The sequence below is a fragment of the Neofelis nebulosa genome, chromosome 6 (genome assembly GCF_028018385.1).
Source record: "Neofelis nebulosa isolate mNeoNeb1 chromosome 6, mNeoNeb1.pri, whole genome shotgun sequence".
Classification (NCBI taxonomy): domain Eukaryota; kingdom Metazoa; phylum Chordata; class Mammalia; order Carnivora; family Felidae; genus Neofelis; species Neofelis nebulosa.
Genome location: NC_080787.1, coordinates 32,839,993 through 32,850,304, shown reverse-complemented (window position 1 = coordinate 32,850,304; position 10,312 = coordinate 32,839,993). Strand labels below are relative to the sequence as shown.

The 10,312-nt window shown below is 54.4% G+C and overlaps 1 protein-coding gene across 2 annotated transcripts; it reads left to right on the top strand.

Moving 5' to 3' along the window:
- The first annotated feature begins 171 nt into the window (after positions 1-171).
- Positions 172-9,835, top strand: PPP1R18 (protein phosphatase 1 regulatory subunit 18). 2 transcript variants are annotated; one of them, XM_058733252.1, is made up of 4 exons: positions 172-516; positions 1,371-3,209; positions 7,865-8,075; positions 8,969-9,835. In XM_058733252.1, exons 2-4 carry the CDS (start codon positions 1,587-1,589, stop codon positions 8,986-8,988), a joined length of 1,854 nt encoding a protein of 617 aa, XP_058589235.1. In that variant the 5' UTR covers positions 172-516; positions 1,371-1,586; the 3' UTR covers positions 8,989-9,835. The 2 variants fall into 2 exon arrangements, with proteins under 2 accessions (XP_058589235.1, XP_058589233.1); XM_058733250.1 differs by lacking the exon at positions 172-516 and having other exon boundaries at positions 831-3,209.
- The last annotated feature ends 477 nt before the right edge of the window (positions 9,836-10,312 follow it).

Here is a 10,312-nt window from a genome sequence, read left to right as displayed (position 1 = left end):
TGGGAAGGGCGGGCCCGGCTCGCAGCAGCTGCTGCTTCCTCTCCAAGTCCCTGGAGGGGCCTGAGTCATGGGCCGCTGCCTTGAGTCTGTGAGCTGGGGGCGAGGGTCTGGACACCTAGGTTCTCCAGGACTACTGGGAGGTGGGGGTGGGTTGAGGGTCCTGAAGACAGAGAGCGGAGGGCCAGGGGTTGCGGCGGGAAAGGGGTGAGTCGGGGAGTCTAGTCCCACGCGGGGATCTCTGGAGCGAAGCCCCGCCCCCTCTGGCCCCGCCCCGCGCCCCCTTCCCTTTCCCCATTGTCCTCAGACAAAGCGGTCGCCGCCCCCCGCCCGGCCCCCAGGTCTCTGTCTCCGTCCCTCCTCCTCTACTCCCTCTTCCCTCCTCCTCCTTTCCTTCCCTCCTCCCCTCCCTCCTGTCTCCGGATCTCCCTCAATCCCACTCTCCTCCTCTTCCTCTCTCCTCCTCCCTCCGGACGCCAGGCTCCTCGGCACCCCCTCCCCTGGGAGCCCCGCTGGCTAGTGAGTTGACTGAGGGGCTTCAGACTTGGGGAAGGGGTGTCTCCTCCCTCTGTCCCCGCTCCTGCCCCCAGCCAGGACCTTGGGCTGTCTCCTCTTTGTGCCGAGATTGTCTGTGCGGTCCGAGCTGGGTGGGGATGGCCGGCTATGTCAGGGTTCGGTGAGATCGGAGACCCGGGCATAGGACTCGAAGGTCCGGAGAGCAGAGTCGTGGAGCCGGTGCTCCGCACCCAGGGTCCCGGGCCCGGCCGGTGGGAGAGGCAGGCGGTGGTGGCGGGACGGGTGGGGGTGGACGCCAGGGTTCCGAAAGTCCCCAAGGGAGGGTATTTCCCCCCGACCTGCCTGGGGGCGGAGTGCAGGGCGGAGGGGTGGCGGCTGGGGGCCGGAGAGGTGTGGCCCGAGCGGATCTGGGAGGGGAGCCAGGACCTCCCCGGCCCGCGCTGAAACGCGCGCCCCGCTCCTCCCGCGGAGCTCTATTTCCCCTCTGCCCCCGGAGTCCCCTTGCTCCCCTGGACCTCTCCACTCTCCGCCCCTCCTCACCTCCCCGCCCCCCTCCTCAGGTCCCACCACCCCTTCTCGGGCGGGATTCCCTGACCTGCCTTCCCACTCTAACCGCCTCTGGAGTAGCTGTGGGGAAACCTCGCCTGACCCCTACTCCCCCGCAACCCCCCCTCCCCCGCCTCTCTTTTCTCTCTCCTCCCTCATGCCGGCTTCTTTTTCCGCCTTTCTCTCCTCTCACATCCTTGGGACTGTCTGTGATACCATTAACCGTACATTACCAAATCTGACTCCTGCCTCTTTGCCCTGAATCTCCACTCTTCCTCTCTGCCACGACCCCACCCCCACTTGGTCCACAGCTTTTTCTTCACTTTCTTAGTTTTCCCCTTTCTCTGTTTTCCGTCTTCTCCCTCTTTCCCTCTGTCTTCACCTTCAGCTCCTTTGCCCATCTCTGTGTCCCACCTCTCCCCCTCTACTTCCTCTCCGCCCACCCCCAGTCTCACCCCCAGGGCCTCTGGAGCCTCTCCTTCCTGTTCTCTGGCCCCAGCGCTCCGCACCCTTAGCTCAACGCGGTCATGGCCACCATCCCAGACTGGAAGCTACAGCTGCTAGCCCGGCGACGGCAGGAGGAGGCAGCCCTTCGTGGCCGGGAGAAGGCAGAGCGGGAGCGTCTGTCCCAGATGCCAGCCTGGAAGCGGGGGCTCCTGGAGCGCCGCCGGGCCAAGCTTGGTCTGTCTCCTGGGGAGCCTACCCCTACACCTGGGACTACAGAGGCTGGACCTCCAGACCCAGACGAGTCGGCTGTCCTCCTAGAGGCCATTGGGCCAGTGCACCAGAACCGATTCATTCGGCAGGAGCGCCAGCAGCAGCAGCAGCAGCAGCAGCAGCAGCAGCGTAATGAAGAACTACTTGCAGAAAGAAGGCCTGGGACTTTGGAGGCCAGGGAGCAGAGACCCAGCCCTGGGGAGATGCAGGATCAGAGCCCCAAGGGAAGAGAGTCGAGAGAAGAGCGGCTCAGTCCCAGGGAGGCCAGAGAGAAGAGGATAGGGGGAGCCCGAGAGTCGAGCCCCAGGCCTTCAGAGGCTTGGGACTGGAGGCAGAGCCCAGGAGAGGCTGGAGACAAGAGCTCCAGACTGTCAGAAGCGCGGAAATGGAGGCTGAGCCCGGGAGAAACTCCAGAGTGGAGTCTGAGACTGGCAGAGCCTGGAGAACAAAGCCCGAGGAGAAAAGAGGTGGTGGAAAGTAGACTGAGCCCAGCGGAGTCTGACAACCAGAAGATGGGCCTGACAGAGGTCCATAAATGGAGGCCCGACTCTGGAGAGTCTCAGGAACAGAGTTTGGTACAACTGGAGATATCAGAGTGGAGGCTGAGCTTAGAAAAAAGAAAAGACTGCTCAGAGGAATGTGGGAGAAAAGAAGAGAAGCCAATTCCAACACTGGCCTCAGAAGAGATTACAGAGCTGTCAGAGACCCTGAGTAGGGAGGCTCCAGACAGCAGCTCTGGAGAAGTGGAGGCAGCAGAACAAAGGCGTAGCCCTGTGCAGGATGGTGAGAGGGGACTGAGGCTGACAGAAGGATGGAAATGGACCCTGAATTCTGGGAAGGTTCGAGAATGGACACCCAGGGACACAGAGACTCAAATTCAGAAACCAGTCCCCCCAGAGTCTGCTGAGAAGTATCTGGGGCCCTTTGGTACAGAGGCTGGAGAAGGCGAGGCTGAGAAGGAGAAGGCGGGGGCTCTGGGCAGGCCTTTGAGAACCCTGCAGAACTGCAGCTCTGTGCCCTCCCCCTTCCCACCAGAGGACGCTGGGACTGGAGGCTCTAGAGGGCAGGAAGAGGAAGCAGTGCAACCCCGGCCCCCACCAGCAGCCCCTCTGTCTCCCCCACCCCCAGCCCCACCTGCCCCCCAGTCCCCTGGGGATCCCCTCATGAACCGACTGTTCTATGGGGTGAAGGCAGGGCCAGGGGTGGGGGCCCCTCGCCGCAGTGGACACACCTTCACAGTCAACCCCCGGCGGTCCCTGCCCCCTGCAGCCCCCACCACTCCTCTGGCCACCCCAGCCACAGCTGATGTTGCAGTCGCCGGAGCTGGGAAGAAGCGGTACCCAACTGCTGAGGAGATCTTGGTTCTGGGGGGCTACCTCCGTCTCAGCCGCAGCTGCCTTGTCAAGGGGTCCCCTGAAAGGCACCACAAACAGGTAGGGAACAGCTAAGCCAGCTTTCTTTAGAAGCCTGCTCATTGGTTCTTTCTGTACTCCTTTCTTTTATATATCCCTATGTTCTGGTCTTCCTCTATTCTTTCGTGCTAATTCCTGCCACAACCCTTCCTCCTCTGCACACACACCCTTCCTTCTTGTTGCCCTCCTTTTCCATTCATTTCCAAGCCCAAGAATCCTGCCCTAAATCAAGTGCTGTCTCTGGGTGTGTCTCTCTCAGGGTGTGCCCAGGCTGCTCACTCTTCATTCCCTCAGGCTCTGAGTCCCTCCCTGCCCCCCATTTCTTTCCTTCCTTTCCTCTGAGTCTGGGACACAACCCGTCTGGTGGAGACCTGAGCTGAGGCTACAGCCTAGAATCTATGAGAGCAGGGTCCTCAGATTGAAAGCACACACAGCCTCCCAGGGGAGGGAATGTGGGGCCAGGAAGCCTGAAGAGGCACAGGGGGTGCCTTTGGAGTTCTAGGGGAAAATGGCAGGGAGAAGTGAGTGGAGGAAGTTCTCAGTCCCAAGGCAGAGGGGGCAGAGCCAGTGAGGGAACTACTGGGATGAGGGTGGGGGAATGGAATAAGGCTGGCCAAAGAGAAGACTTTTGAACCCCAAGTCTGCTCCATGGGAGAGGCACACACAGAAGCCATTTGAAGTGGGTGACCTCAGGGTTGCACACCCCCAGCTGGGCCACTGCTTTTAAACAGTGCTCCCTTCTCTCTTGGGACAAGAAAAGCCTTCTCTTCTTCCAAAATACCCCCACCCCTCACTCCCCTTCTTCCTTCCTCCCTGGGCTTCCCCTCCCTCCCCAGAACTGGCTCAGCAGTTGGTTTTCCCCTCTCTTCCTGTTGCCCTGGCCTCTCCCTCCCTTTGGGGTAGCAAAAGAGAGAAGTGAATTTGGAGACACTGAGCTGAGAGCAGGGAACACAATGGGAGTTGGGGACAGGGATGGGGGCTGAGGCCAGCAGAGGGTTAGAGGTTAAACTGGAAAAAGGACAAAGTGCAGGAAGTGGGAGCAGCCAGGCTTCTTGCTGTGGCTTCAGCCCAACCCCTTCCTTACATACCAATCAGTTTCCAGCTTGAAAATCTCTAAGGAAAGAGAGGTCCCTGCACCTAACACATCTCCTCAGAGACTGAGAAGCCCTTCATAGTGTCCAGTTGTCATCTCATCTGACGTCCTCAGATTTGTCTTGTGTGTGTGCGCGCGCGCGCACGTGCTTTGTCAGTGGGAAACCACAGGGACCAAAGACCTAGATTAAGCTTGCGGGACACTTGATCCCCCAGTTCATCCTCATGTGCAGCTCAAGCTCCCCTCCCTGAGCCATGGTACCTGAGTCTATCCTGAGCACTCTGACTGCTACCCGCCCCTTCCCCTTTGGGCTGGACAGATGTTAGGAGGTAGGCCAGGAACTGCCAGAGTGAGGTGTTCAGACAAGTCACTTCCTATAGAGGTTGGCCTGTGCCTTTGGGGAGGAAGAGCAGAGGGAGGCATGAAATTCAGGGCCCAAAGCTGGGGACCATGTGAGTGCAGGACAGGACCTGTGATGGTGACCATACCTAGGTTAGGGAGCAGGGAAGCCGGAAGCAGATCACCCAAACAGGAAGCCTGGGGTGGGGGCCGGAAGGCTGGTGGGGCTGAGTGGGGAACCGCTGGGCCCTAGGCCTGCCAAAACTGCTCAGGATGTGGTGAGAGAATGAGGAAGCCATGGCTGCTCTAGGGGTGGGGGTGGAGAGAAGCAGCACAGAGTTTTCTAGACCCAGACACCTCCCCCTCCACCCTGTCTGAGGCCTTCTTCCCTCTCTCTGCACCCTGCTCAGCAGGGACTGACATGCTTGTTCCAGCTCTGACCCAATCCACTTGCTCTGGGACCAGAGGACTGCCCCCTCACCCCCTTCCCGAAATAACTCTTGTTTGGAAGCTAAGGCCATCAAATGCATCCTTGCCATGGGAGAGAAATCCCAGCCCTGTCTTGTGGCTGGTGTCCTTCCCCAGAGGCCCTTCTAGCTGAGAGATGGGCCCCTCCCCTCTTTGGCCCCCTTGTGACTTTATATAGCTGATGGGAGAGGAGCAAGTGAGTCACACCCCTCTGTACTCCCTCCACCAAACTCCCATGGAGGCTGTGCATTCCTGAGAAACCCAGTCAGAAGTTGTGTGTGTGTGTTGGGGGGGGGGGGGGGTGAGCAGAGAAGCAGGATTGGAGAAGAGAGACAAACAGGATTGAGAACAAATAAAATGAATCATTTTTCAGAGTGGATAACAAACCATGGAGCTTGTTATCCCAAAAGGGAATGTGAAAAGAAAATAAATGGGTTCCCAGAAGTTTGGGTAAATCTGTCAGTAACAGAACCAGAACTGGTCCTTCTGAAGAATTGGGATATAAGGGATCTGGTTGCTGTCATGCATTTCTACCAGCAGTTCCACAGACAGACTGTGTACCTTCCACACTGGTCCCCAGTGTTGGTTGTCTGTGGGGACCACACCTGAGGTCTGAACCAACTCTTCCTTACTCACCATAGCAACTTTCATGCTCTTATGGACAGTGGACACAGAATAACAAGTAAATTCTCTGGTAGATTAGGAGGTGGTAAATGATTATGGAAAAAAATTACAACAGGGTAAGTGGAACGTAGACAGCGAGAAAGTTGGGGGAGTGAATATGAACTTTAAATAGGGTGACTGGGAGAGAGGGAGCTATGGGGGTATTTGGGGGAACAGTGTTCCAGGCAGAAGGAATAGCCAGTGCAAAGGCCTTAAGACTGGAGTGCCCCTGTTGGCCTTAGAGGAACTGTGACCAGGGTGGCTGCAGTGGGAGCAGATAGTTGCCTGAGAAGTGGGGGGTAGGGAGAAGTGGTACAGTGGGAGTACCCTGTGGGCCTTCGTCAGGCTCTGGCTTTTCCTCCCAGTGAAATGGGGAGTCAATGCTGGGTTTGGAGCCAAGGAGTCTCTTAGTTCCAGCTTCCCATGGGAACCCATGTTGCACATTCTGTACAGCCGTTAGCATCCACTTGTCCAGCCACCCTCCCGGTTTCTCTTTTCTCACACCCCAGTCCATGTGGAGACTCAAGGATGCAGGGCCCAAGCTCCAAGTTTCCCAAACAGGTCTTCTGGGAAGACCTGAATAGATGGTCTGGACCTTTCCAAGTAGTTCACACAGAATCCTCCTGTTTGTCTCCTTAATCGCTTTGGCTCCCAGAGTTAATCCCACTCTGCCCCTGCCCCTGAGCTTCTTAAAAGGGCAAAGGGGAAGAGTAGAAAGGGAATGAGAACATCTGGGGCTCGCCTGCTCTTGGGACAGTGTGTTTGTGGAGGATTTCTGCCCCCTCCAGGTCCCCTCTGGCTTTTTGCCTCTGTCTCTGCATGTTTCTCCTGTTGCGCTTTCCACCCCAACCTGTGTTTGCATGGACTTTCTTCTCTGCCCCTGACGCCTCACCTAGCTTCCCTTGCAGGGACTCAAGGGCCCATCTCCTCTCTGTGTTAGGGGAGAGTCTTGTTTCCTCTGGGCTTTTCAGCAGAGTCTCTTCTTCCCTCCCAGGCCCCAGCCCCACTTTGTTGTGAGTTCACTCCAGCTGTAGGAGAGGAGTGAGGGGGGGAGCAGGAGGGCACAGGCTGTTTCTCAGGAACAGCCAAGGGTCTGAGGATGTGGAAACCAATGTGCTCTTCCTTGCTTTTGCCTGGGACTCCCTCTAGCCACCTATTTCCTGCCAACTCAAACTTCCTACCTCTGGGAAGCCTTCTTGATTGCCCTCAGGGTACCCAAAGATTCGGTTCTGATCACAGGGGTTATCTCCACGTATTTTCTTTTTACCCTTCTGCCACCCACAGTCTAAAGAGTAGGAAGCTGGGTCCTTTATTACTCACTTCTGCACCTGTGTCAAAGTTCAGGCAAAAGTCTGATGTTTTGGAAATGATATGATAGAAGAAGGGAAATCTGGGATTGGAGAGCCTATATCAAAAGGAAAACTGGGTGGGATGCCTGGGTGGCTCAGTCGGTTAAGTGTTGGACTCTTGGTTTTGGCTCAGGTCATGGTCTCACAGTTGGTGAGTTCAAGCCCCCTCACGGCTAGCTCCATGCTGACAGCAAGGAGCCTGCTTGGGGTTCTCTTTTTTTTTTTTTTTTTTTTTTTTAAACGTTTATTTATTTTTGAGACAGAGAGAGAGTGTGAATAGGGGAGGGGCAGAGAAAGAGACACACAGAATCTGAAACAGGCTCCAGGCTCTGAGCTGTCAGCACAGAGGCCGACGCAGGGCTCAAACTCATGGACCCCAAGATCATGACCTGAGCTGAAGTCGGACGCTTAACCGACTGAGCCACCCAGGCACCCCATGGGGTTCTCTTTAACTCTCCTCACGTTTTCTCTCTCTCAAAATAAACAAGTATTAAATTAATAAATGCATAAGTAATATTTATAAATAATTTATTATTATGTATTATATTATATTAGTGCTATATATATTATAATAATTAATACATAAAATAATAAAAATTTAGGGGGAAAAAAAGGAAAACTGGATCCCTGGGCCCCAGAGTGGATAGGGAGAGTAAAGTCAGTAGGGTGCCCAAATCCAGCTCCCCTCCCCACCTGGCACGTGCTTCCCTAGGAGCTTTCCCGGGCTGAACTCCATGCCTCCTGCGTTTCTCTCCTACTCTCAGCTCAAGATCTCCTTCAGCGAGACAGCATTGGAGACCACGTATCAATACCCCTCTGAAAGTTCAGTGCTGGAGGAGCTGGGCCCAGAGCCTGAGGCTCCCAGTACCCCCAGCCCCCCAGCGGCCCAACCCGATGACGAAGAGGATGAGGAAGAGTTGTTGCTGCTACAACGGGAGCTCCAGGGCGGCCTGCGCACCAAGGCCCTGATCGTGGGTGAGCTGAGGCTCTGCTGGTCCGAGGACACCCCCTGGTGTTCCTATTGGGCACTGCAGTCCAGGAGGGAAGGGGAGGAATTAATTAATGTTGGTGCTCCTGGAAGAGACTTGGTAGGATCTCTAACCCCACCCACTCCCTTGACAAATGGGGAAACCAAGGTCTTAGAAAGTGAAGTGCACAAGGGATCTCCAGATTTCAAAACCATAACTCTGAGCACTCTACTGTGGTTAAAAACACAAGGTTTTGGTCAGACAGGACTGTGTTTAAATTTTTTTTTTTTTTTTAATGTTTATTTATTTTTGAGATAGGGAGAGACAGAGCATGAACGGGGGAGGGTCAGAGAGAGAGGGAAACACAGAATCTGAAACAGGATCCAGGCTCTGAGCAGTCAGCACAGAGCCCGACGCGGGGCTCTAACTCCCGGACCGCGAGATCGTGACCTGAGCCGAAGTCGGACGCTTAACCGACTGAACCACCCAGGCGCCCCAAGACAGGACTGTGTTTAAATTCCATCTTGTCTCTTACCTGTGGTGTAATCTCCAGGAAATTACCTGCTCTCTGGCCTTATTTTTAGCAATTATGACATGGAGCTAAAAATAACCACCTCCTGGGGTTTACTGAGAGGGTTCAGTAATTTTTATGAAGCATCTTGGAACTATGGCTGGACATTAAATTACTTAAACTCATCTGGGGTTATTGTGTGATTAAACAGGTTGTAAGAATGCCTGGCACAGAATGCAAGCTTAGTGAATGATGGCTGCTGTTATTGTAGTAGCAAGCACTCAGCATGAAAGATATAAAGACTTATCTTCAGTGTGGAGAGTAAGGGGGGAAGGCAGGTGGCAGAGGCCCTCACTCATTCTCTATCATTATTGCCTCCTCTCCCACAGATGAGTCCTGCCGGAGGTGACCCTCTTCCAACATACGGTCTATACCTTTCCCTTTCCCAGAACTGAAGATCCTGGAGCCCAGAAGATTGAGAACAGAGAAACCCTGAACATGAGCTTGGAAGGGAAGGCAACCGACATCTTCCAACTTGCTTTCCTCATCCTGTTTATAGGGGCAGAGCTACTTACCCACAGTTTCCACATTCACCAAAGGTCTCTGATGTGAGTGCATCAGACATGCTGGTGCACCCTGGGTGATTCAAGAGTGAGCATCAAGTCCTGGGGAGGAGCATAGAGCTCATGGGGGTGAGGGGTTGGGGGAGGGAGATGAAGCACCTCTTACATCTCCATGGACAGAGTACACTCTCCAGCCTTCCTTTACTCCCCACCACCCCTTGAGGGCTCTTACAATTTAAACACTCATCCTGGGCAGCCTGCCCCCATTCTATTTACAGGCCCCTCTCCTTCCTGTTCCTTAGGTCACTGCCCCTTTGTTTACAGCTCCTGCCACCTCCCTTGACCACCAGCCTGGTTTACAAACCCCACTAGCTCCCAGCCCTACCTGCCAAAGTCCCAGGTTTACAACCACACCTACATGTTGAGTCTATGTGGAATCCTCTCCCCTGTCCCTGGCAGTTGCCTCATTGGGGGTGTGGCTTCTTCCACTTTTGCTCAGTCTGTACCTCTGTTTTCCCCAAGAGGAAAGTCTGGGAATCCTAACCCTAACCTTGTACCCCCATTTAGTTATTTAATTCTGTTCCTCCTAGTGGTTCACAATTGAATTGCAAGCGTGTGGAGTGACAAACAATGCACCTCAACTCTTCTCTCCCATTTCTCCTTCCTTATCAACTGCCTGTTTGGTTTTTTTTGAAGTTTTCCATAATAAAATGGAGATCTCTCCAACTCTCCTGCTGCTTTTCCTTCTTTAGAAAAAAAGTATGTGTGTGGGAGGTTCTGTGTTTCTCATACCAAGCCTCTCCCATCTTCCTATTGGCCTTGAAGAGGTAGTGGCTACGGCTGCAGGAGGGAAAAATGATGGAAGTGAAACAGGAACTCAATACTGACATGAAGAAAGGGCTCTGTAAGAGCTCTGTAAGAGCCCTGTATCTGTTTCTTGAAGGACTAGCAGGAAAAGGACTGGTTTGAGGAAGGGCAGGAAGAATCCACTAAACTGGAAGTGCCACAAGGGCAAACGATGTCAGTTGGGTTTAATGAAGTAGCCCAGGCCTCACAAAACTATTACTAGATTGAATGACTGAACAAATACAGGAATAGATGAAAATAGCTAAAATATTGGAATTGAAGAATTTCAGTATTTAGAAGCCTGCTAGAAGCAGCCAGCTAGTG

Bases quoted from the DNA above. Each gene is read 5' to 3' on its own strand.
- PPP1R18 (XM_058733252.1), top strand. From the start codon at position 1,587: ATGGCCACCATCCCAGACTGGAAGCTACAGCTGCTAGCCCGGCGACGG. The intron at 3,210-7,864 runs GTAGGGAACAGC...TCCTACTCTCAG, and splicing joins CTGAAAGGCACCACAAACAG to CTCAAGATCTCCTTCAGCGA. The intron at 8,076-8,968 runs GTGAGCTGAGGC...CCTCTCCCACAG, and splicing joins CACCAAGGCCCTGATCGTGG to ATGAGTCCTGCCGGAGGTGA.